Source organism: Procambarus clarkii, chromosome 21 (assembly GCF_040958095.1).
Source record: "Procambarus clarkii isolate CNS0578487 chromosome 21, FALCON_Pclarkii_2.0, whole genome shotgun sequence".
Taxonomy (NCBI): domain Eukaryota; kingdom Metazoa; phylum Arthropoda; class Malacostraca; order Decapoda; family Cambaridae; genus Procambarus; species Procambarus clarkii.
In genome coordinates this window covers 39,656,173-39,680,585 of record NC_091170.1, presented here as the reverse complement: position 1 = coordinate 39,680,585, position 24,413 = coordinate 39,656,173, and the positions used below count along the sequence as shown (strand labels likewise).

Genomic DNA, 24,413 nt, shown 5'->3' with positions numbered 1-24,413 from the left:
TAATTACGCCCCGAACTCTTTGACTTTATAGCGAGCTGCGTGGTGGTATAGGCTGGCCTCGGACGCGCTTAATACCATGGCATTAGCTTCCACGGGCTTTAGCATCGCCCCCGCTTTATATACGAGCTGCAAATGGGTTAAGATCATATACCCTGCCCGACCTACCGCCCCGCTGGCCGCACCAAGCACCGCCCCACCCAACACTGCTACCTTTTATGCCTTCCCTTCCTCAGTAAGGGGCGTCATGGGCTGCTTGCTGGCCTGCTGCTGCTGGTGTCCTGGTGAGGGGAGTGGTGGTGGGTGTGGTGAGGGGAGTGGTGGTGGTGGTGAGGGGAGTGGTGGTGGGTGTGGTGAGGGGAGTGGTGGTGGTGGTGAGGGGAGTGGTGGTGGGTGTGGTGAGGGGAGTGGTGGTGGGTGTGGTGAGGGGAGTGGTGGTGTCCTGGTGAGGGGAGTAGTGGTGGATGTGGGGAGGAGAGTGGTGGTGGATGTGGTGAGGGGAGTGGTGGTGGGTGTGGTGAGGGGAGTGGTGGTGGGTGTGGTGAGGGGAGTGGTGGTGGATGTGGTGAGGGGAGTGGTGGTGGGTGTGGTGAGGGGAGTGGTGGTGGGTGTGGGGAGGGGAGTGGTGGTGGATGTGGGGAGGAGAGTGGTGGTGGATGTGGGGAGGAGAGTGGTGGTGGATGTGGGGAGGAGAGTGGTGGTGGATGTGGTGAGGGGAGTGGTGGTGGATGTGGTGAGGGGAGTGGTGGTGGGTGTGGTGAGGGGAGTGGTGGTGGGTGTGGTGAGGGGAGTGGTGGTGGTGGTGAGGGGAGTGGTGGTGGATGTGGGGAGGGAAGTGGTGGTGGATGTGGGGAGGAGAGTGGTGGTGGATGTGGGGAGGAGAGTGGTGGTGGATGTGGTGAGGGGAGTGGTGGTGGATGTGGTGAGGGGAGTGGTGGTGGATGTGGTGAGGGGAGTGGTGGTGTCCTGGTGAGGGGAGTGGTGGTGGATGTGGGGAGGAGAGTGGTGGTGGATGTGGGGAGGGGAGTGGTGGTGGATGTGGGGAGGAGAGTGGATGTGGGGAGGAGAGTGGTGGCACGGGTGGGGAGGAGAGTGGTGGCACGGGTGGGGAGGAGAGTGGTGGCACGGGTGGGGAGGAGAGTGGTGGCAGGGGCGGGGAGAGAGTGGTGGCAGGGGTGGGCAGATAGTGGTGGCAGGGGTGTGGAGAGAGTGGTGGCAGGGGTGGGGAAAGAGTGGTGGCAGGGGTGGGGGAGAGAGTGGTGGCAGGGGTGGGGAGAGAGTGGTGGCAGGGGTGGGGAGAGAGTGGTGGCAGGGGTGGGGAGAGAGTGGTGGCAGGGGTGGGGGAGATAGTGGTGGCAGGGGTGGGGAGAGAGTGTTGGCAGGGGTGGGGAGAGAGTGGTGGCAGGGGTGGGGAGAGAGTGGTGGCAGGGGTGGGGAGATAGTGGTGGCAGGGGTGGGGAAGAGAGTGGTGGCAGGGGTGGGGAGAGAGTGGTGGCAGGGGTGGGGAGATAGTGGTGGCAGGGGTGGTGAGAGAGTGGTGGCAGGGGTGGGGAGAGAATGGTGGCAGGGGTGGGGAGAGAGTGGTGGCAGAGGTGGGGAGAGAGTGGTGGCAGGGGTGGGAGAGAGTGGTGGCAGAGGTGGGGAGGAGAGTGGTGGCAGGGGTGGGGAGATAGTGGTGGTGGGGAGGAGAGGGACATTAATGGTGGTCATGACAAGATCGTGGTCACACTTGTGATGAGGGAGAAGAGGTTTGGTGATGAAGGTGGTGGTAGAGGTTAGTGGTGGTGGCTGTGATGGTGATAAAGTATAATGGTGATGACGGTACTAGTGATCACGAGGATTGGTGGTGTGATAGTGAATGGTGATCAGAGAAGCGTGTGTGTGTGTGTGTGTGTGTGTACTCACCAAGCTGTGCTTGCAGAAATTATCAACGGCTCTTACACCTCCTAGTGCAATGACTTTAGACCCTCTTGCTGTTTTGATCGTAGCTGCTGTTAAAGGATCGTAGCTGCTGTTAAAGGATCGTAGCTGCTGTTAAAGGATCGTAGCTGCTGTTAAAGGAGCTGTATTTAACAATTTGCTCATCTGACTCATCCCACTACTTTCACTCAAGAAGTATTTCATTATATCTCACTTGCTCGGTTGCATGTCTATATTCAACCCATACACTTACCTTTTTCCTTTCTCATTCTCAACATTTTATGTTTGTCTACTCATTTATTTCTTTAAGAATCCCATATGTCTTAATCATGTCTCCTACATCTTTTTCCCTAGTGTTGTGAGGTCAACTTTCCTCACTTTTTAACTTCCTCTGCTTTGTGATAAGTCTTGTTGGCAGACCTGTTGATTTTATTTGTGTTAGCTCTGCATATTGTCGCTGCATATTCCAGTGCTGGTCTCCCGTACGTATTGTACAAGGCTGATTAACTTCATATCTCACTGACTTCATATATATCACCTTTATCTCACTTACCGTTTGTCTCTTACCTGCATCTCATTGACCTCGTGTCTCTCACCCTTCACCTCACTAACCTAATGTCTCTCACCCTCACCTCACTAACCTAATGTCTCTCACCCTCACCTCACTAACCTAATGTCTCTCACCCTCACCTCACTAACCTAATGTCTCTCACCCTCACCTTAATTGCCTCATCCGCCTTGTTCCTGTATTAGTTAAGTGTAGGCGTTATGGTCAAGCTAGCGGGCTATTCATGCCCGTGCCACCTCGTGGGTGGCTCTAATCTCTATCATCATCACATGGTTAAGGTGTTGGTCACGTGCTCCACACCTGCTGTACTGTAATGTCCACACTACGGCCCATTGAACAATAGTGTACAAAACAATAAATCCAGCTTGTGTACTACTGATATAAGAGAGAAGCCGAGAAAGCACTCTAACTTAACCTCTCATACATCCTAGTACAGTATTTATATATACTACATTAGGCCTAAGATTGTTGATAATAGGCCTTAAGATTTTTTATTTTTAGGCCAGGTGTGGCCCAGGTTGCCACAGGGTTGTCTGTATCAGACAATATCTGTAGAGTAGATATTGGTGAGAGTAGACAATATGTGTAGAGTAGATATTGGTGAGAGTAGACAATATGTGTAGAGTAGATATTGGTGAGAGTAGACAATATGTGTAGAGTAGATATTGGTGAGAGTAGACAATATGTGTAGAGTAGATATTGGTGAGAGTAGACAATATGTGTAGAGTAGATATTGGTGAGAGTAGACAATATGTGTAGAGTAGATATTGGTGAGAGTAGACAATATGTGTAGAGTAGATATTGGTGAGAGTAGACAATATGTGTAGAGTAGATATTGGTGAGAGTAGACAATATGTGTAGAGTAGATATTGGTGAGAGTAGACAATATGTGTAGAGTAGATATTGGTGAGAGTAGACAATATGTGTAGAGTAGATATTGGTGAGAGTAGACAATATGTGTAGAGTAGATATTGGTGAGAGTAGACAATATGTGTAGAGTAGATATTGGTGAGAGTAGACAATATGTGTAGAGTAGATATTGGTGAGAGTAGACAATATGTGTAGAGTAGATATTGGTGAGAGTAGACAATATGTGTAGAGTAGATATTGGTGAGAGTAGACAATATGTGTAGAGTAGATATTGGTGAGAGTAGACAATATGTGTAGAGTAGATATTGGTGAGAGTAGACAATATGTGTAGAGTAGATATTGGTGAGAGTAGACAATATGTGTAGAGTAGATATTGGTGAGAGTAGACAATATGTGTAGAGTAGATATTGGTGAGAGTAGACAATATGTGTAGAGTAGATATTGGTGAGAGTAGACAATATCTGTAGAGTAGATATTGGTGAGAGTAGACAATATGTGTAGAGTAGATATTGGTGAGAGTAGACAATATGTGTAGAGTAGATATTGGTGAGAGTAGACAATATGTGTAGAGTAGATATTGGTGAGAGTAGACAATATGTGTAGAGTAGATATTGGTGAGAGTAGACAATATGTGTAGAGTAGATATTGGTGAGAGTAGACAATATGTGTAGAGTAGATATTGGTGAGAGTAGACAATATCTGTAGAGTAGATATTGGTGAGAGTAGACAATATGTGTAGAGTAGATATTGGTGAGAGTAGACAATATGTGTAGAGTAGATATTGGTGAGAGTAGACAATATGTGTAGAGTAGATATTGGTGAGAGTAGACAATATGTGTAGAGTAGATATTGGTGAGAGTAGACAATATGTGTAGAGTAGATATTGGTGAGAGTAGACAATATCTGTAGAGTAGATATTGGTGAGAGTAGACAATATGTGTAGAGTAGATATTGGTGAGAGTAGACAATATGTGTAGAGTAGATATTGGTGAGAGTAGACAATATGTGTAGAGTAGATATTGGTGAGAGTAGACAATATGTGTAGAGTAGATATTGGTGAGAGTAGACAATATCTGTAGAGTAGATATTGGTGAGAGTAGACAATATGTGTAGAGTAGATATTGGTGAGAGTAGACAATATGTGTAGACAACCTCCACAGATATTGTCTACTCACATCTTGGGGTTTATATACAACTTTTCTCGTGAAATTGTTCACTGGCTTTGCCTTCACAAACTCTTATAACATAAACAATTTATTTGCTACAAAAGTAACAGCTGCAGCAGAAGCAACAGTAGCAGCTGCTGCAGTAGCAGCTGCAGCAGAAGCAACAGTAGCAGCTGCAGCAGAAGCAACAGTAGCAGCTGCAGCAGAAGCAACAGTAGCAGCTGCAGCAGAAGCAACAGTAGCAGCTGCAGCAACAGTAACAGCTGCAGCAGAAGCAACAGTAACAGCTGCAGCAGAAGCAACAGTAGCAGCTGCAGCAGAAGCAACAGTAACAGCTGCAGCAGAAGCAACAGTAGCAGCTGCAGCAGAAGCAACAGTAGCAGCTGCAGCAGAAGCAACAGTAGCAGCTGCTGCAGAAGCAACAGTAGCAGCTGCTGCAGAAGCAACAGTAGCAGCTGCAGCAGAAGCAACAGTAGCAGCTGCAGCAGAAGCAGCAGTAGCAGCTGCAGCAGAAGCAACAGTAGCAGCTGCAGCAGAAGCAACAGTAACAGCTGCAGCAGAAGCAACAGTAGCAGCTGCAGCAGAAGCAACAGTAGCAGCTGCAGCAGAAGCAACAGTAGCAGCTGCAGCAGAAGCAACAGTAACAGCTGCAGCAGAAGCAACAGTAACAGCTGCAGCAGAAGCAACAGTAGCAGCTGCAGCAGAAGCAACAGTAACAGCTGCAGCAGAAGCAACAGTAGCAGCTGCAGCAGAAGCAACAGTAGCAGCTGCAGCAGAAGCAACAGTAGCAGCTGCAGCAGAAGCAACAGTAGCAGCTGCAGCAGAAGCAACAGTAGCAGCTGCAGCAGAAGCAACAGTAACAGCTGCAGCAGAAGCAACAGTAACAGCTGCAGCAGAAGCAACAGTAGCAGCTGCAGCAGAAGCAACAGTAACAGCTGCAGCAGAAGCAACAGTAGCAGCTGCAGCAGAAGCAACAGTAGCAGCTGCAGCAGAAGCAACAGTAGCAGCTGCAGCAGAAGCAACAGTAGCAGCTGCAGCAGAAGCAACAGTAGCAGCTGCAGCAGAAGCAACAGTAGCAGCTGCAGCAGAAGCAACAGTAACAGCTGCAGCAGAAGCAACAGTAACAGCTGCAGCAGAAGCAACAGTAGCAGCTGCAGCAGAAGCAACAGTAGCAGCTGCAGCAGAAGCAACAGTAGCAGCTGCAGCAGAAGCAACAGTAGCAGCTGCTGCAGAAGCAACAGTAGCAGCTGCTGCAGAAGCAACAGTAGCAGCTGCAGCAGAAGCAACAGTAGCAGCTGCAGCAGAAGCAACAGTAGCAGCTGCAGCAGAAGCAACAGTAGCAGCTGCAGCAGAAGCAACAGTAGCAGCTGCTGCAGAAGCAACAGTAGCAGCTGCAGCAGAAGCAACAGTAGCAGCTGCAGCAGAAGCAACAGTAGCAGCTGCAGCAGAAGCAACAGTAGCAGCTGCTGCAGAACCAACGGTAGCAGCTGCTGCAGAACCAACGGTAGCAGCTGCAGCAGAAGCAACAGTAGCAGCTGCAGCAGAAGCAACAGTAGCAGCTGCAGCAGAAGCAACAGTAGCAGCTGCAGCAAAAGCAGCAGCAGAAGCAACAGTAGCAGCTGCAGCAAAAGCAGCAGCAGAAGCAACAGTAGCAGCTGCTGCAGAACCAACGGTAGCAGCTGCAGCAGAAGCAACAGTAGCAGCTGCAGCAGCAGCAACAGTAGCAGCTGCAGCAGAAGCAACAGTAGCAGCTGCTGCAGAACAACCGGTAGCAGCTGCAGCAGAAGCAACAGTAGCAGCTGCTGCAGAACCAACGGTAGCAGCTGCAGCAGAAGCAACAGTAGCAGCTGCTGCAGAACCAACGGTAGCAGCTGCAGCAGAAGCAACAGTAGCAGCTGCAGCTGCAGCAGAAGCAACAGTAGCAGCTGCTGCAGAACCAACGGTAGCAGCTGCAGCAGAAGCAACAGTAGCAGCTGCAGCAGCAGCAACAGTAGCAGCTGCAGCAGAAGCAACAGTAGCAGCTGCAGCAGAAGCAACAGTAGCAGCTGCAGCAGAAGCAACAGTAGCAGCTGCTGCAGAAGCAGCAGTAGCAGCTGCAGCAGAAGCAACAGTAGCAGCTGCTGCAGAAGCAACAGTAGCAGCTGCTGCAGAAGCAACAGTAGCAGCTGCAGCAGAAGCAACAGTAGCAGCTGCTGCAGAAGCAACAGTAGCAGCTGCTGCAGAAGCAACAGTAGCAGCTGCAGCAGCAGCAGCAGCAACAGTAGCAGCTGCAACAGAAGCAACAGTAGCAGCTGTAACAGAAGCAGCTGCAGCAGAAGCAACAGTAGCAGCTGCAGCAGAAGCAACAGTAGCAGCTGCAGCAGTAGCAGCAGCAGCAGAAGCAACAGTAGCAGCTGCAGCAGAAGCAACAGTAGCAGCTGCAACAGAAGCAGCTGCAGCAGAAGCAACAGTAGCAGCTGCAACAGAAGCAGCTGCAGCAGAAGCAACAGTAGCAGCTGCAGCAACAGTAGCAGCTGCAGCAGAAGCAACAGTAGCAGCTGCAACAGAAGCAGCTGCAGCAGAAGCAACAGTAGCAGCTGCAACAGAAGCAGCTGCAGCAGAAGCAACAGTAGCAGCTGCAACAGGAGCAGCTGCTGCAGAAGCAACAGTAGCAGCTGCAGCAGTTCATGAACCACAGTCAAGCAGTGTAGCAGTATCTTGAGCAAGGACTTAGGGCAAAGCTAGTATCCACCTCAGTAATTACTGGGCAGAGGAGGGTGTCGCCACGCACGCCCCCTGCCCCCCACCACCACCACAGTACCGCCTCCACTCTACCACCATACCACCGCCATCACACCACCACACCACCGCCACCACACCACTACACCACCGCCACACCACCACACCACCACCACCACCACACCACCGTCTGCACACCAGACGGCTTGGCGTGACGGCTGATTGGACAGTGCTCGGGATTCGTAGTCCTAAGGGTTCGGGTTCGATCCCCGGCGGAGACGGAAACAAATGGACAGAGTTTCTTTCACCCTGATGCCGCTGTTCACCTAGCAGTAAATAGGTACCAGGGAGTTAAACAGCTGTTACGAGCTGTCTCAATAAAGCTAACAAACATATCAGGAAACCGGTTATCCGTCACACACGTACCCTGCTGTTGCTGGCTGACCGTCACACACGTACCCTGTTGTTGCTGCCTGACCGTCACACACGTACCCTGTTGTTGCTGCCTGACCGTCACACACGTACCCTGTTGTTGCTGCCTGACCGTCACACACGTACCCTGTTGTTGCTGCCTGACCGTCACACACGTACCCTGTTGTTGCTGCCTGACCGTCACACACGTACCCTGTTGTTGCTGCCTGACCGTCAAACACGTACCCTGTTGTTGCTGCCTGACCGTCACACACGTACCCTGTTGTTGCTGCCTGACCGTCACACACGTACCCTGTTGTTGCTGCCTGACCGTCAAACACGTACCTATCAATTTAGGCTCATTAAACTGTAGCGAAGGCCTATACATGTGCCCAAGGCCAAAAATTTGCAAGAGCAAGGGTTCGCAAACATTTTACGACTACAGCCCCCCGGTGGAGTGCCCAATATGTCTCCAGAACCCCTTCGCCACTCTCGAAATCATCATCATCATCATCAGCTCTATTGGGTAGAAGGTTTGACAGAACAAAATGTCAGTATGTTGTTGTTGTTGTTGAGTATTCAGCTTCTCAGAACAAGTTTCAAGTAGCACGGGCTATGGTGAGCCCGTAGCTTACCTGGCACAGGAGCGGGGCAAGTAGCAGGTGCTATGGTGAGCCCGTAGTGAACTTACCTGGCACAAGGAGCGATGCTGTGAATGTCAGTAACTTGGCTTTCTTTATATGTTGATGCACAACAGATATAGCTAGATACAGAACAGCTGAAAGAAAATCATAAAATGTTATTATTGTTATTTATAAAAAAAAAAACGGCAAATAAATGCACAAGCTAGCTACAATTGGCGAGATTTTTACTGTTGATTTTGTACAATCAAAACATGGCTTCGTGGTACAGTTATTGACGGTAAAAGTAATTATAATCTAAGAACCACTTTTTTAAGTGTTCAGTGATCGATTCCTTCACTCCCCCTCCCCCCCCCCATTTATTTGATCATCAATAATAGCATCTTTCGCCTGGCGTTGTTATCGTTAGTATATTCAAGCCATTTCATTGTATAAATTCTATATAAACATCTTTTCCTATTTGTAAAATCTTTAGAAGTGATCCCCCTCCTCCCCCCCCCCCTCCCTCCCTCTCTTTGTTAAGCGTGTGTTGCAGAAATATTAAATTAAACAATTCATCTATTAGATAGTATGACATTTTTGAATCCATATCCTCCAGGGAAGACCTGTTTCAAACACTCCCGGAGCTGTAAGCTTCGGGCTCCAATATGGCGGCCAAATGCTTTCACAAAATATCACAACACAAAGTGGAAGCTAAACTAAACTGAAAACGATGCCAGTAATAGAAAGTTGGAAAATGGATTAACCGGAACGAAAAACACAAACATGCACATACAAAACAGACAAGAGGCATAGAGAGGGGCATACTACAAAAGAAAACAGGTAAGCAGGGCATACTATAAAAGAAAATAGGTAAGGAGAGGGCATACTACCAAAGAAAACAGGTAAGCAGGGCATACTATAAAAGAAAATAGGTAAGGAGAGGGCATACTACCAAAGAAAACAGGTAATGAGGGGGCATACTACAAAAGAAAACAGGTAAGGAGAGGGCATACTGCAAAAGAAAATAGGTAAAGAGAGGGCATAGTACAAAAGAAAACAGGTAATGAGAGGGCATACTATAAAAGAAAACAGGTAAGGAGAGGGCATACTACAAAAGAAAACAGGTAAGGAGAGGGCATACTACAAAAGAAAACAGGTAAGGAGAGGGCATACTACAAAAGAAAACAGATACAAGATATACCACAGCAGAACACAAGCGGAGCGTGAACCTCGGCACCCCAGCACCAGAGGCCAGACCCAAGGGCGTACTTTCACAGGGGTGGGGGGGGGGGGGGGGAGATATGGGAGGGGTAAAGGGGCTGGGGGGGGGGGGTAACGAGCCAGGGGTAACTAACGCAAAGGATAACGTCTTGCCACACGATAACAAGTCCCTGCTAGAGTCATTACAACACCTCTGTTGCCTTTACCAGCACCCTAACTACCATCTCTGACACCCGACTCGTTACAACTAATTAGTGGCTGTGAAGAGTGCGGTAAAGCAGTGGTCAGCCACGCGGGTGACCAGTAATGATGGCCCCAACCCACCCTATCTGAGTGGGGGCGCCTGCGGAGCTCACACGACAAATTTGCATATCCTTGCAACATAATCCTCAAAATTATACTCATCGTTACCCCACACACGCATGATGATGGTAATCGCTGCTGTTCGGGTCTGTGGGTCTAGTTCCGCTGCTGGTGTGGTGGTGGTGGTGGCCGTTGTTGGAGAATCACCAGCCTTACCTCTCGCCGTCATTACCACCATCAGTACGATCATCATCACAATTGATGTGCTCCCACTTCCCTTGATATCATCACTACCATGCGCTATCATAGGCATCAGCCTCAATTAAAGTCACCACCACGACTGACACCAACAGTAACCATAATCATTACTATCTCCATCGCTTGCATCAGTAGCGCAACCACCACCATCATCACCACCACCACTGCCATGATCACAGACACCACCACCATTGCAAAAATCACCCCCCCTCCTTACAAGGACCATCCCTTGCCAGCACCTTTCCCCTTCATCATCCCCTGCCAGGAACCTCTCCTGTTTCATTCCCTATAGGACGCCTCACTTCATCACCCTCTGCTAGAACCTTCTGCTGCTTGGACCCTCTCCTGCATCAACCTCTTGCAAGGATCCTTTCCTGCCAGGACCCTCCCCTACTAGGACACTCCCCTGCTTGGACCCTCCCCAACATCACCCCCTTCTTGGACCCTCCCTTGCATCAAACTCTCTACATGAACCCTCCCCTGCTAGAATCCTTCCCTGCATTAACCCCCTGCTATGACCCTCCACTGCATCAACCCCCTGCTAGGACCATCTCTCTCTACTCCTCCCGCTCCATCAACAAGAACCACGCAAAAACGCGAGAGAAAATAAACATTGCTTCCTGCTGGCGTCCTACGTCACAAGACTCGCTAAACGTTGCCTGCCTGACAACCATTGAACGTAAGCGAACGCCGCTACCACATAAAACGTTTTTACTCCAGTAATTAGGGGACAGTAATGATATAACGATGATGGCCTAATTGTTACGTTGCCCGACCCCCGAAGAGACAACGGTTGATATATGTTTTTTTACATGGGGAGTGATAAAGTAAGCATGGCTAATTGCAAGTCCGACTCAGGCAGGGGGTGGGAAGCTCTTACCTGTGAGAAATGTGGCTGGTACCTGACGAGGGTGCTGATGCAGACTGTGGGCCGGGGCTCCCTCCTCGCCCCTACCTCCTGCCATGGCAGGGGCCTGGCAATCTAGCTTCTTTCAGTTGAATGACCTATCTGGTTTTCAGGATGCTGGCAAACTGTTCTTCTCAAGCCGTTCCTTCTCGACAGTTGTCACTAGGTACTCTGCTCGGTGACTTGGGCTCCGGTTACGCCGATAATCCTCGTGTCCTTGTGCTCTCGTATCGGCATTTTGAATAGTATTGAACTATTTTTAGTTGAGTTAAGCATTAAAGAACTACATAGTTATAATTGGCTTACTGGTTTATATTCATTATTACTCCTCCTAAGCAAGATATAAGAGTATCTGTGCCTTGGGTCTCCACATCTGTGGTCATTTATTTCTTATAATCTTTATTGTTTTCTATCTCTCTCTTGATCTGTATCTCTTATTGATCTTTCATTTATGTGTTCTCGTGTCGATGTGTAATTATAACTTCGGTTTCAATTGTTGGTAGACTAGCCACTTGTAAGAGCATGAACTATGCATTTGGTTTCAATTACTCGGGGTACTTGCCAACACGTTTCTGGCCAGCGTGAGGCTTTATGGCAATCTGAATTTCTCATTTGCTCTATAATTCTCGACTTAATCGAGGCATTGGCTCCAGTGTCTTAAGGATATGTATGGTACTGGCCAGGAGTGTTGGAAATATTATATATATATATATATATATATATATATATATATATATATATATATATATATATATATATATATATATATATATATATATATATGTCGTACCTAGTAGCCAGAACGCACTTCTCAGCCTACTATGCAAGGCTCGATTTGCCTAATAAGCCAAGTTTTCCTGAATTAATATATTTTCTCTAATTTTTTTCTTATGAAATGATAAAGCTACCCATTTCATTATGTATGAGGTCAATTTTTTTTCTTTGGAGTTAAAATTAACGGAGATATATGACCAAACCTAACCAACCCTACCTAACCTAACCTATCTTTTTAGGTTAGGTTAGGTTAGGTAGCCGAAAAAGTTAGGTTAGGTTAGGTTAGGTAGGTTATGTAGTCGAAAAAACATTAATTCATGAAAACTTGGTTTATTAGGCAAATCGGGCCTTGCATAGTAGGCTGAGAAGTGCGTTCTGGCTACTAGGTACGATATATATATATATATATATATATTATATATATATATATATATATATATATTATATATATATATATATATATATATATATATATATATATATATATATATATATGTGTGTTTTTCAAGAGATCCATAACCTTTAAGCACCTTTTTGCATTATTATTTTTGTATCAACCCATGTATATCTTGTAACCATCAAATATATATATATATATATATATATATATATATATATATATATATATATATATATATATATATATATATATATATATATATATATATATGTCGTACCTAGTAGCCAGAACGCACTTCTCAGCCTACTATGCAAGGCCCGATTTGCCTAATAAGCCAAGTTTTCATGAATTAATTGTGTTTCGACTACCTAACCTACCTAACCTAACCTAACCTAACTTTTTCGGCTACCTAACCTAACCTAACCTATAAAGATAGGTTAGGTTAGGTTAGGTAGGGTTGGTTAGGTTCGGTCATATATCTACGTTAATTTTAACTCCAATAAAAAAAAGTGACCTCATACGTAATGAAATGGGTAGCTTTATCATTTCATAAGAAAAAAAATAGAGAAAATATATTAATTCCGGAAAACTCGGCTTATTAAGCAAATCGGGCCTTGCTTAGTAGGCTGAAAAGTGAGTTCTGGCTACTAGGTACGACATATATATATATATATATATATATATATATATATATATATATATATATATATATATATATATATTGGTTAAATGTGACCGCATTGCTAGTGTTGTTGATCTTACATAGAAGCTTTCTATGCTTCTAACAATTTTCGAGTTACTAAATGTCATGGTAAAGAAAGTCTGGTAATAAATGAAAGATATATTTGCTGCAACGTTTCGTTTCTCTTTGGAACGTCATCAGGAAAAGGATGAATACATGAGATACAATTCTGGGTTAAATACACATGTCAAAACATCAAAGGAGTATGGGGGTGAGGTGATGAGGTCGAAGGAGCATGGGAGGCAATCAAACATAAGGGTAAGGGTAAGGGGATAGGCCAATCAAAGATTGGGTAAGGCGTTGTGTAAAACTGCGGTACTCTTGGTGGGCGGCGAGACTTCGGTAGGATGTCATTATCCGGTGAAGTGTGGTGAGATCTGGGTCTGAGTGTCGGCAGGGACGCGAAGTCATTATTCTGTATATATAAATACCACAACTGTGACAAGTCTCCCCTGAGACCCCTCTGATCGTCTGGGGCATGTGCCTGGGAATACCCAGCGCATAGGTTCGAATCCTCATCACGGCTACTTCGGATTGTCTCATTGAGGCAAGTCATCTCGTTACTACATTACCATTGACAAACATGAATGCCATTCAACCACACACTTAAACCTGTTTGTTTTTAACTCGAGTAATTAGATATTTGAGTGTGTTGGATAAAGAGCGAAATGACGTGGAGAAAATATCGGTAATTCTTATTAAGATCGAAATGTAGACCGCGCCTTGCACCCAAATGCTTAGACTGCATCAGTAAAGAGGCAAAACAGATTGGGATCAAACTCAACCCCTCAAGGTCAAAGGCCATGCCCATAAAAATAGCGAAGCCCAACATCCAACTCACAGTACAGGGTCAACCAATTGAATGGGTCGACACCTATCAGTATCTAGGAATCATCCTGGACACACACATGAATTTTAATGCTGAGGTCACTTACTTGAGAAGAGCGAACTGCGGCCCGCACGGCAATTCTCAGGTCGCTAACCTCCCTTTCTGGAGGAGCCAATCTGCAAGTCCTTCGCACATACTATGTACAGGCAGCCAGATCAGTGATCGATTATGCCGCACCTGCACTCACAAATCTATCACACCAGCAGTGGAAAAAGCTTGAAGTTTCCCAAAACAATGCTATGAGAGCAGCACTGGGAGCCCCCATGTGGACCAGGCTTGAAACTCTTAGACTGGAGACGGGTTTGCCCTCTCTACAAGAAAGAATATCACAAAGGACAGCTACAATTGTCAGTAAGATAATTATTTCTTCTGATCCAATCCCAGTACGGCAGGCCTTGGTGGTTGGACTAGGCCAAAACAATGGAAACTCTTGGGTTGCAAGAGCAGGAAAAGTCCTAAACAGACTACATTTAAAAAACATGATTCTTGATAGAGAGGGTGATCATCCACACCCAAATTACACTCCTTCCGCGCCGTGGGAAGAGCCTACTTTCAAAATAGTAATAGAAAGTCTCCCAATGAAAAAGGCTGCCTATGATCCGACAATCCTAAGGCGCATAATAGAAGAGCAAATGTATAGCATAGTAGTAGCAGGAGCCACCCACATCTTCACAGACGGATCGGTGGACACTAGAATATGAGAGTGCTGGCGCTGCTCTTTGCACGGCCAGCGTACAGGCATATTGGAGACTGGGAGGACTAGTATCATCAACCCAAGCCGAGCTGTTTGCCATACAACAGGCATTCGCATATGTGATTGCACAAAACACTCAAAATGCAATCATACACACAGACTCAAAAGCTGCACTTCAAATACTAGGACAAAAACAATGGAAAGATAATGTGGAAATAATTACCACCATTTTGTATCTTGGAGCAGTCGCTAAAGGCAAAGGACTCGACATAACTTTAAACTGGATCCCATCCCATATTGGAATCCCATTAAATGAAAAAGCTGATGAAATTGCTAAATTGGCAACTCGTCATCCAGTGATACATAAAACAATTCAACCCAGCCTAGAGAACATAAAAAACATCATCACCAAAAAACTCTCACATCTCAACAAAGCCTACCTGAACCAGAGAATAGCTGAAGGTTCGCCATCTGCAACATGGTATCTGCAGGCAACCAAATTAGAAAGGTTAAATATCCCAAAAGGAATCCACAGGGATATAGCAGTTAGGTTATATAGACTACGTCTAGGTTACAGATGCAACTGGGAGATTGGTAAACCCCGACAGAGAGAGTGCATCTTCTGCCAAACTGTCACAGAAAAGCCATTACTTCACTATCTTCTGGAATGTGGAAGCAACCAGTGACCTTAGAAGAGCTTTAAGAGTTCCTGAATCATGCAGTGGCCACCCTGAAGCCATCAACACAGCCACTCTCCTGGTCAACAAAGGTGTTCCAGCAGCTGGACACCCTCATAAAGACTGTGAAGCAGTATCCTCCCCCACGATAACAGCTTGATGGTTAAATGCAAACTCAGAATACTGAGAAAAAACAAATTGTACCACTTACGGGCTATTCATGCCCGTGCCACCTCTTGGGTGGCTTAATCTTCATCATCATCATCATCGAAATGTAGACAAATTTCAAAGACCCGCTGTTGGCTCCACTAGCCAAGCCTAACGTAGCCTAGTCTAACCAATTCTAACTACACCTAATCTAGCCTAACCTAAGACTAACCTAACCTAACTTACCCTAAAATAGTCTAACCTAACCTAACTTACCCTAAAATAGTCTAACCTAACCTTTCCTGAGATTAACTTTACGTAGCCTAACCTAAGGTAAACTTAACGTAGTCTAACCTAAGGTAAATTTAACGTAGCCTGACCTAAGATAAACTTAACATAGACTAACCTAAGGTAAGCGTACCGTTGACTAACCTAAGGTAAACTTCACGTAGCCTAACCTAATTGTGAATACCTAGCAGTATTAACCTAATCGTGCCTACTAAGCAGTGCTTACCTAAATAGTGCTTGTTTAACTGTACTTCCTTAGCTCTGCTTATCTAAAATGTTTACCTGCCTAAGTGCTCACCAAACCGAGCTTTGTCTAACAGTGATTTCTCAGAGTTAGATCCGCCTCTTTGTGCATATCTAATTTACTAAGGCAGGTTCGCACATTAATGTAACCGGAAAAAAGTTGTAGATATAATAATAATAATAATAATAATAATAATAATAATAATAATAATAATAATAATAATTAAATACTAGGAGAATGGGGGTAATTGAGGAGGCTTCACAGGACCCCTCAGAAACACCCATTCATCACTGCACCATCGTGATGAGTTAAAGTTTGAGTGTTGGGTACCGGTTGGTGCCCTCAAAACTCCAAGTCTAGTTGTGATTCTAATCAAGATAGTTTTATATTGTATGGTGATATTGTGTAGTGTAAGGTATTGTGATTTAATGTAATAATAATAGTAGGCATCCATCAGTCTCAGGAGTTGTCACTAGGTACAATAATACAAGTAAACTGCCCTCCACAAATACCTTTAAGTTAGATGCAGTTGAGTTCTTAATACCAGTAAATGAAAGAGAGAGAGAGAGAGAGAGAGAGAGAGAGAGAGAGAGAGAGAGAGAGAGAGAGAGAGAGAGAGAGAGAGAGAGAGAGAGAGAGAAGAATAAATACGCAACTGTCAGTAATTACGTAGATATTTCAGAAAAAAAAGAATACGAACAATGGCACTCCTGTCTGAGGCATAGACAGGCGGTGACACTCGCTATAGAAATCCCTTGACAGAAACATATGCAAGGTCGGGAGGGGGCATTCTCTGTCTCCCCTCCCCTTCCCCCATCCAGTCTCCCCTCCCCTTCCCCCATCCAGTCTCCCCTATCCCCTCCCCTCCCCTCATCCACCCCCACCCACAAAGCTGCTGCCACCCGGAATAAAGGAATAGTGATAGGGCAGTCTTCCTTGCGGAACGGAGGGGGGAAGGGAGGAGGTAAAAAAGGGAAAGAGTGGAGTAAAGATAACATAGAGATAGTGAGAGAGAGAAAATGAGGAAAATGAATATATAATAGGGTGAAGATTTGAGAGAGAGAGAGAGAGAGAGAGAGAGAGAGAGAGAGAGAGAGAGAGAGAGAGAGAGAGAGAGAGAGAGAGAGAGAGAGATGGAGAGAGAGTGAGAGAGAGAGAGAGAGAGAGAGAGAGAGAGAGACAGAGAGAGAGAGAGAGAGAGAGAGAGAGAGGGAGAGAGAGTGAGAGAGAGTGAGAGAGAGAGAGAGAGAGAGAGAGAGAGAGAGAGAGAGAGAGAGAGAGAGAGAGAGAGAGAGAGAGAGAGAGAGAGAGAGAGAGAGAGAGAGAGAGGGAGAGAGAGTGAGAGAGAGAGAGAGAGAGAGAGAGAGAGAGAGAGAGAGAGAGAGAGAGAGAGAGAGAGAGAGAGAGAGAGAGGGAGAGAGAGTGAGAGAGAGAGAGAGAGAGAGAGAGAGAGAGAGAGAGAGAGAGAGAGAGAGAGAGAGAGAGAGAGAGAGAGAGAGAGAGAGAGAGAGAGAGAGAGGGAGAGAGAGTGAGAGAGAGAGAGAGAGAGAGAGAGAGAGAGAGAGAGAGAGAGAGAGAGAGAGAGAGAGAGAGAGGGAGAGAGAGTGAGAGAGAGAGAGAGAGAGAGAGAGAGAGAGAGAGAGAGAGAGAGAGAGAGAGAGAGAGAGAGAGAGAGAGCGAGCGTGAAGGGAATACGGCAACCAAGATGCTCTTTCAGTAATTCAATTCAACTGACGAGTTTTGGGTAAATGAAATTATTTGTGGTAGTGGTGGTCGAGCGTGCTGGCGCTAGGATAAACTAGGACGGTGTGTAGAGTGGAACACTACACTGATAAAGTGGCTTACAATAAACGAGAAATAACTGGTCATCGGACCAACTGCAATAATTATCGTTTCGTGGCATTGACTCTTCGCTTGATTTAAAGTTTGTGTTGTAAAAGGAGAGTGGTAAGAGGGAAGGGAGAGGGAAGGGGAACGTTGAGAGGATCAATGCCTTACTTTTAAAGCTGCTATTGTTTTTAAGAACACTAGGAGAAAAAATACATATATTACTCCTAAGCTTCGTTATTTGCGAAACGTTTACACTCTCATACGGCACATAACGTCACGCCGGACTGGAGCGATGATATTCGAAAAGCCGCGATAGAAGTGGGAAAAGGTGGATCTAGGTAGTCACGCTGAGGAGCTGTGAATATTACATGTGGTATTGAATCACTTCTATATCTGCTCATGAATACCCCCCAAGCCCGCGCTGCAAAACAAAAGAGAGTCAGCCTAGGCTCCAGGATGAGCTTGTCGCCTATAGTCCGAGCGTCTATAGCATCGTGCAGTTGGAACCTGCACTATAGGATCCAGTTCCTCATGTAAGGCACATACTGTATGATCGACTTCCTTCATCTCTCAAATAATATAACTACATAGCATCGCAAAATTATTTAATAATGACGCGATTCTCATTTAAGCAATTATGTTTCGGTGACATGCTATATGTAATTATATTTTATCACTATAGCAACGGTAAAGTCTGCATAAAAGTTTTACATTGCTTGTTCCTTTGGTATTATGACGGGCTTAATGCCTAACACCCTCCTGAGGGTTACTAAGGCCGCCACATGTGCTTACTGACCAACCACAAGAATCCTTAACAATATCTAGAACTAAAGTAAACTTTCAGCGTATATCCACCGAGAAACTTGGTATACCTCTCGGGGTATATATCATATTTCTTATCCACATATTTGGTTATACTTATTGCATCTGACAAAAGCGAAATTATTATGTAATAATAAATACAATACTTTGATCATTTGCATTATTTTTGTATGTAGTGACTTACAAAATTATTATTGTTTATTATAAATGTTATTTTGGCAAAGGTTAAGTCTTACTCAAATTACAAAAATACCTATTTATGAAACCAATTATTGTGTCTCGTGAGTTGAGTGTATATGGGTCAGAAACGTTTGTTGGAAGTATTTAGGGTCAGAAATGTTTAAGAAGTGTATTTGGGTCAGAAATTTTGGACCAGAAGTATTTATATGTTCATAAATGTTTGTCAGGAGCGTTTATGGGGTCAAATATGTTTACAACACGTGTTTATAGGATCAGGAATATCTGTAACTATATTTTATGTTTTTTTATGGAATATTTGTAAAGAGTTTATGGGGTCAGAAATGCTCATGGGGGTCAAAGATGTTTGTAAGAAGTGTTTTTGGGGTCAGAAATGCTCATGGGGGTCAAAAATGTTTATAAGAAGTGTTTATGGAGTTAGAAATGCTCATGGGGTCAAAGATGTTTGTAAGAAGTGTTTATGGGGTCAGAAATGTATATGGGTCAAAAATATTGCGAGAGGAATGTCATTGTATTTCTAATTTTTATTTTTTTCTCCTTTATATTCCTCCTCTTCATATCTTCTTTTATCGTCTTCCTTCCTGCATCCTTCTTCCTCCTCCCTTTACTTTATCCTGCCTCTCGTGTATCCTCCTGCTGCTCCTCCTCCTCCTCTTTCTTTATCGTCTTCCATATCCTTTATTAATCATCTTTTCACACTCTCTCCTCTTCTTCTTCTAATTTGTATCTCTTTTCCCTTTATACAACTTCTTTATCTTCTTTATCCTTTTAATTATGCCCCCTGCCTTCTTTCCCTTTTCCTCCTCCAACTTTCTCTCTCTCTCTCTCTCTCTCTGTCTCTCTCTGTCTCTCTGTCTCTCTCTCTCTCTCTCTCTCTCTCTCTCTCTCTCTCTCTCTCTCTCTCTCTCTCTCTCTCTCTCTCTTTCTCTCTCTTTCTCTCTCTCTCTCTCTCCCTTGATCTACCTGTACCCGTTGAACCATAGGTTAAACAGGTGGATAACTACAGCTCCTGTGTTTAAACAGATTAAAATAAGTTCATTAAGATATCAAACCACATGTGTGACGAAATAGCACAAGCTATCCTCCCCCTCCCCCGCGCTGACCAACTAGTACTTAGATCCTACACATAAATATGTACTATGGACATATTACGGTTCACTTTCTCGGTGTAACAAAATTGCTACCTGTATGGATTAATAGTATTCAAAATGTGCACGCAAATACCTCATACAAATACATAGAAATATAGAGAGAGAATTATAGATGTTTATTTAGCGCAAAATTCATATATTTCTCTTATCATCAATCGTTCTATAGTGATGCAACATTGGTATTTACTCAGTCCTTACCGCACTGTTCACAAATACATCAATCAATGGCCACTCAAGGCCATGATGGACCATCAAGGTGTGACCTCAACATACCTCATTCATTTACATTGTTTTTGTTAGCATTAACACTTGTTGTTTATGTCCGGTGGTATTTGTGTCCAAGCCGGAGCCGCAAGTAGTGGCCAGACACTCCAAAAAATATTATCCTATGTGAAATCGATGGATTGACTGCATTTCGTGGTGTTTCATCAGCCCGTCCTCATAAACAAAGACCAACGTCTATTCCATGCACCCGCCAAACCCGCTGTTTATAATGAGAAACTGTTTACACACGACTCATAACGGATGCCATTCGAACACTTTCGGAACAAGTGCTTCACTGACGAATTTTGTTCGAACTACAATGCTGTAAATGCTTCATTCACGTACTACAAATGCTAATAATCACCAACAGAAGCCTAAATACCTAATCTAATCTAACCTAACTAATGCCTAACTATGCACAATATGCCTGCATATAATAATATTAATTTATATATGAGAAAATTCCCATTTTGAATGAACAGCATGTTAAAGTTGATGAATCCGCATTTTGGGTCGGCCGCTGGAGGGAATGGACTTAGTCTGGGTTTCATGGTCTGACTCACATAAAAGTTGTGCTTCATGGTTGTGGGCATGAAAACCATTAGGTTTATCGAGGTATCCCTAGAACAACTACTGACCTTTCCTCAACGCACAACAGTTGCCTAATTGGTTGTGGGTAGTTAACTACTGAGTACCTCTTTACTACTAGGTGAACAGAGCATCAGATGAAAGGAAACGTTACCCAAACGCTCTTGTCCTGCCTGCCACTTGAATTGCGGGAGGTTTGAGGTGTGACCCAACTGCTCAGACCACTGTGCCACAGGACCCTCTCATGTTATGCTTCACGGTTTCACTTTCCTTATATTCCACTTCTCTTCTGATCATTGTATCATGTTCTCCCACGACTGACAACATGCACCACCACCACATATTCCCGCCTTCCGTTGAGGGCAGGAAGATGTCGTTCCCTTTCCTGCCGTAAGACTTACTTCATCTCTCTCTCTCTCTCTCTCTCTCTCTCTCTCTCTCTCTCTCTCTCTCTCTCTCTCTCTCTCTCTCTCTCTCTCTCTCTCTCTCTCTCTCTCTCTCTCCATGTTTTATCGTGACCCTTCCCCACTTTGGATACCGTGGCACATAAAGGGAGGCAGAGAGCGCTATAAAAATGGCATGTAAAAGAGTTCATTATTATCCGACAACCATTCTTTTGTTTCGCCTGTTGGGACAGTGCATTCTAAAGCAAAATGTTTCAGATGAGACGAAACAATGCCAGGTGGTTGAACACAAAAGACGAGAGAGAGCGCGAGAGGGGGGGGGGGGCGGGAGAGCGGGGCTTCATTCACTCTAGCTCGTTCACTCACTCACTCACTGGCTCGTTTACTTCACTCACTAGCCAATTCACTTATTTGCTCTAACTCATCATTCACTAGCTTGTAATTCACTCACTAGCTCCGTGTTTAATCTCCAGCCTATATACTCACTACTCCAGCCTATATGCTCACTACTCCAGCCTATATACTCACTACTCCAGCCTATATGCTCACTACTCCAGCCTATATATTCACTACTCCAGCTTATATAATCTCTTGCCTATATACTCACTTCTTCACTCCGCTACCTGCCAACTTGCCAGTACTTGCTGGTGTTCTCTATTACGAGTGTGTATATTTTGAAATAGAATTAGATGAGTACATCTGAGAAAATTTACACAAAGTTTAAAACGAATAATGAAACTTATATATACTCTGGTCCTCAACGTTACTACAGGTAACGTACATGTACATCCTACAGATGTACTACAGGTACATCCTCCTGTTACCACAACAGGAGGATGGGCTGCCTTACACACTCATAGAAAACGGGACATAACATCAATTTCGCGAGCCGCTGTACGTCAGTTTTTAGCCGTAGGGAATTTCTACGTCAAAATGTGATGTACTATTCCAGAGGCCGGGGTGAACCAGAACGTACGAACCCCAGCAACCCACCCAACCTAACCAACCCATGCATAGAAAACGTGGATTCTTGTGAGCCGTTACTTTTCACAGTGTTTATTGTACTTCGTCCGTTGGGGGCCAGAACGTGGCAAATGAGACGTGCTAGTTGAGAGTGTACTGGTCGAGCTCCACCGGTCTCTACACCTCAGTACCAGACGTGTAATTCTTCCCAAGCGCATCCTCTTTTTAATACGTGCATCCTCATAAACATCTTTGCAGATACCACCACCACCACCCACGTATAGATACCATCACCACCACCCACGTACAGATACCAGCACCACCACCCACGTACAGATACCACCACCACCACCCACGTATAGATACCACCACCACCACCCACGTATAGATACCACCACCACCACCCACGTACAGATACCACCACCACCACCCACGTACAGATACCACCACCACCACCACCCAGGTACAGATACCACCACCACCACCCACGTATAGATACCACCACCACCACCCACGTACATATACCACCACCACCACCCACGTACAGATACCACCACCACCACCCACGTACAGATACCACCACCACCACCACCCAGGTACAGATATCACCACCACCACCCCGGTACAGATACCACCACCACCACCACCCAGGTACAGATACCACCACCACCACCCACGTACAGATACCAGCACCACCACCCCGGTACAGATACCACCACCACCACCCAGGTACAGATACCACCACCACCACCCACGAACAGATACCACCACCACCACCCACGAACAGATACCACCACCACCACCCAGGTACAGATACCACCACCACCACCCACGTACAGATACCACCACCACCACCACCCAGGTACAGATATCACCACCACCACCCCGGTACAGATACCACCACCACCACCCAGGTACAGATACCACCACCACCACCCACGTACAGATACCACCACCACCACCCTGGTACAGATACCACCACCACCACCACCCACGTACAGATACCACCACCACCACCCCGGTACAGATACCACCACCACCACCCACGTACAGATACCACCACCACCACCCACGAACAGATACCACCACCACCACCCAGGTACAGATACCACCACCACCACCCACGTACAGATACCAGCACCACCACCCCGGTACAGATACCAGCACCACCACCCAGGTACAGATACCACCACCACCACCCAGGTACAGATACCACCACCACCACCACCCAGGTACAGATACCACCACCACCACCACCCAGGTACAGATACCACCACCACCACCCAGGTACAGATACCACCACCACCCACGACTCCTCACCTCCCTCTAATTTCTCGCATTACCAAATAACCATAATTTTCGTATATTAAGATAAAATCGCGCCTCGTCCTTAAAAAACATCAGGAAACATCTTGGAAACGAATGCTTTCTTCATATACATATTTATATGTATTTTTAGGGGTGTTGCAGGGGTCCGTCAGGGATTAGGGACGAGGGGAGGACCCTAGAGTGGATGTTATATCGCGGGGTAATATATATAATTTGGGGTGTTGGGGGTGGGTAATGGAGGCCGCACCGTGATCCACCAGACTATCGTGCTTCGCTTAGTGTCCATCAGCCGCGGTATATTCCTTGTTAAACCAGCCGGAGACTGTGTGTGTGTGTGTGTGTGTGTGTGTATGTGTGTGTGTGTGTGTGTGTGTGTGTGTGTGTGTGTGTGTGTGTTCTCACCTAGTTGTGCTTGCCAGAGTTAAGCTTTGGCTCTTTGGTCCCGCCTCTCAACCGTCAATCTTCTGGTGTACAGGTTCCTGAACTTCTCGAGCTCTATCATGTATACATTTGAAACTGTGTATGGAGTCAGCCTCCACCACATCACTTCCTAGTGCATTCCATTTACTAACTACTCTGACGCTGAAAAAGTGCTTTCTAATGTCTCTGTGGCTCATTTGGGTACTCAGCTTCCACCTGTGTCCCCTTATGCGTGTACCACCCGTGTTAAATAATCCATCCTTGTCCACTGTAAATTCCCCTGATAATTGTGTATGTAGTGATGATGTCTCCCCTTACTCTTCTGTCTTCCAGCGACGTGAGGTGCAGTTCACGCAGCCTTTCTTTATAACACATGCTTCTTAGTTCTGGGATTAGCCCAGTGGCATAACTGAACCTTTTCCAGCTTCGTCTTGTGCTTGACAAGGTACGGTCTCCATGCTGGGGCCGCATACTCCAGAATTGGCCTTACATGTTTGGTATACAAGGTTCTGAAAGATTCCTTACACACGTTTCTGAGGGCAGTTCTGATGTTAGCCAGCCTCGCATACGCCGCTGATGTTATTCTTTTGATGTGGGCTTCAGGAGAAATGTTTGGCGTGATATCAA

General features: G+C 45.6%; 1 protein-coding gene across 1 annotated transcript in view; it reads right to left on the bottom strand.

Annotated features, from left to right (window-relative positions):
* LOC138367295 (antifreeze protein Maxi-like) overlaps positions 1-24,413 on the bottom strand; it is a 35,744-nt gene that overhangs the window by 4,643 nt on the left and 6,688 nt on the right. The window contains exons 2-3 of the mRNA XM_069328717.1: positions 8,342-8,428; positions 5,997-6,542 (exon numbers count right to left, since the gene is read on the bottom strand). Coding sequence (XP_069184818.1) covers positions 5,997-6,542; positions 8,342-8,428 — 633 coding nt within the window. The remainder of the gene's footprint in view (positions 1-5,996; positions 6,543-8,341; positions 8,429-24,413) is intronic.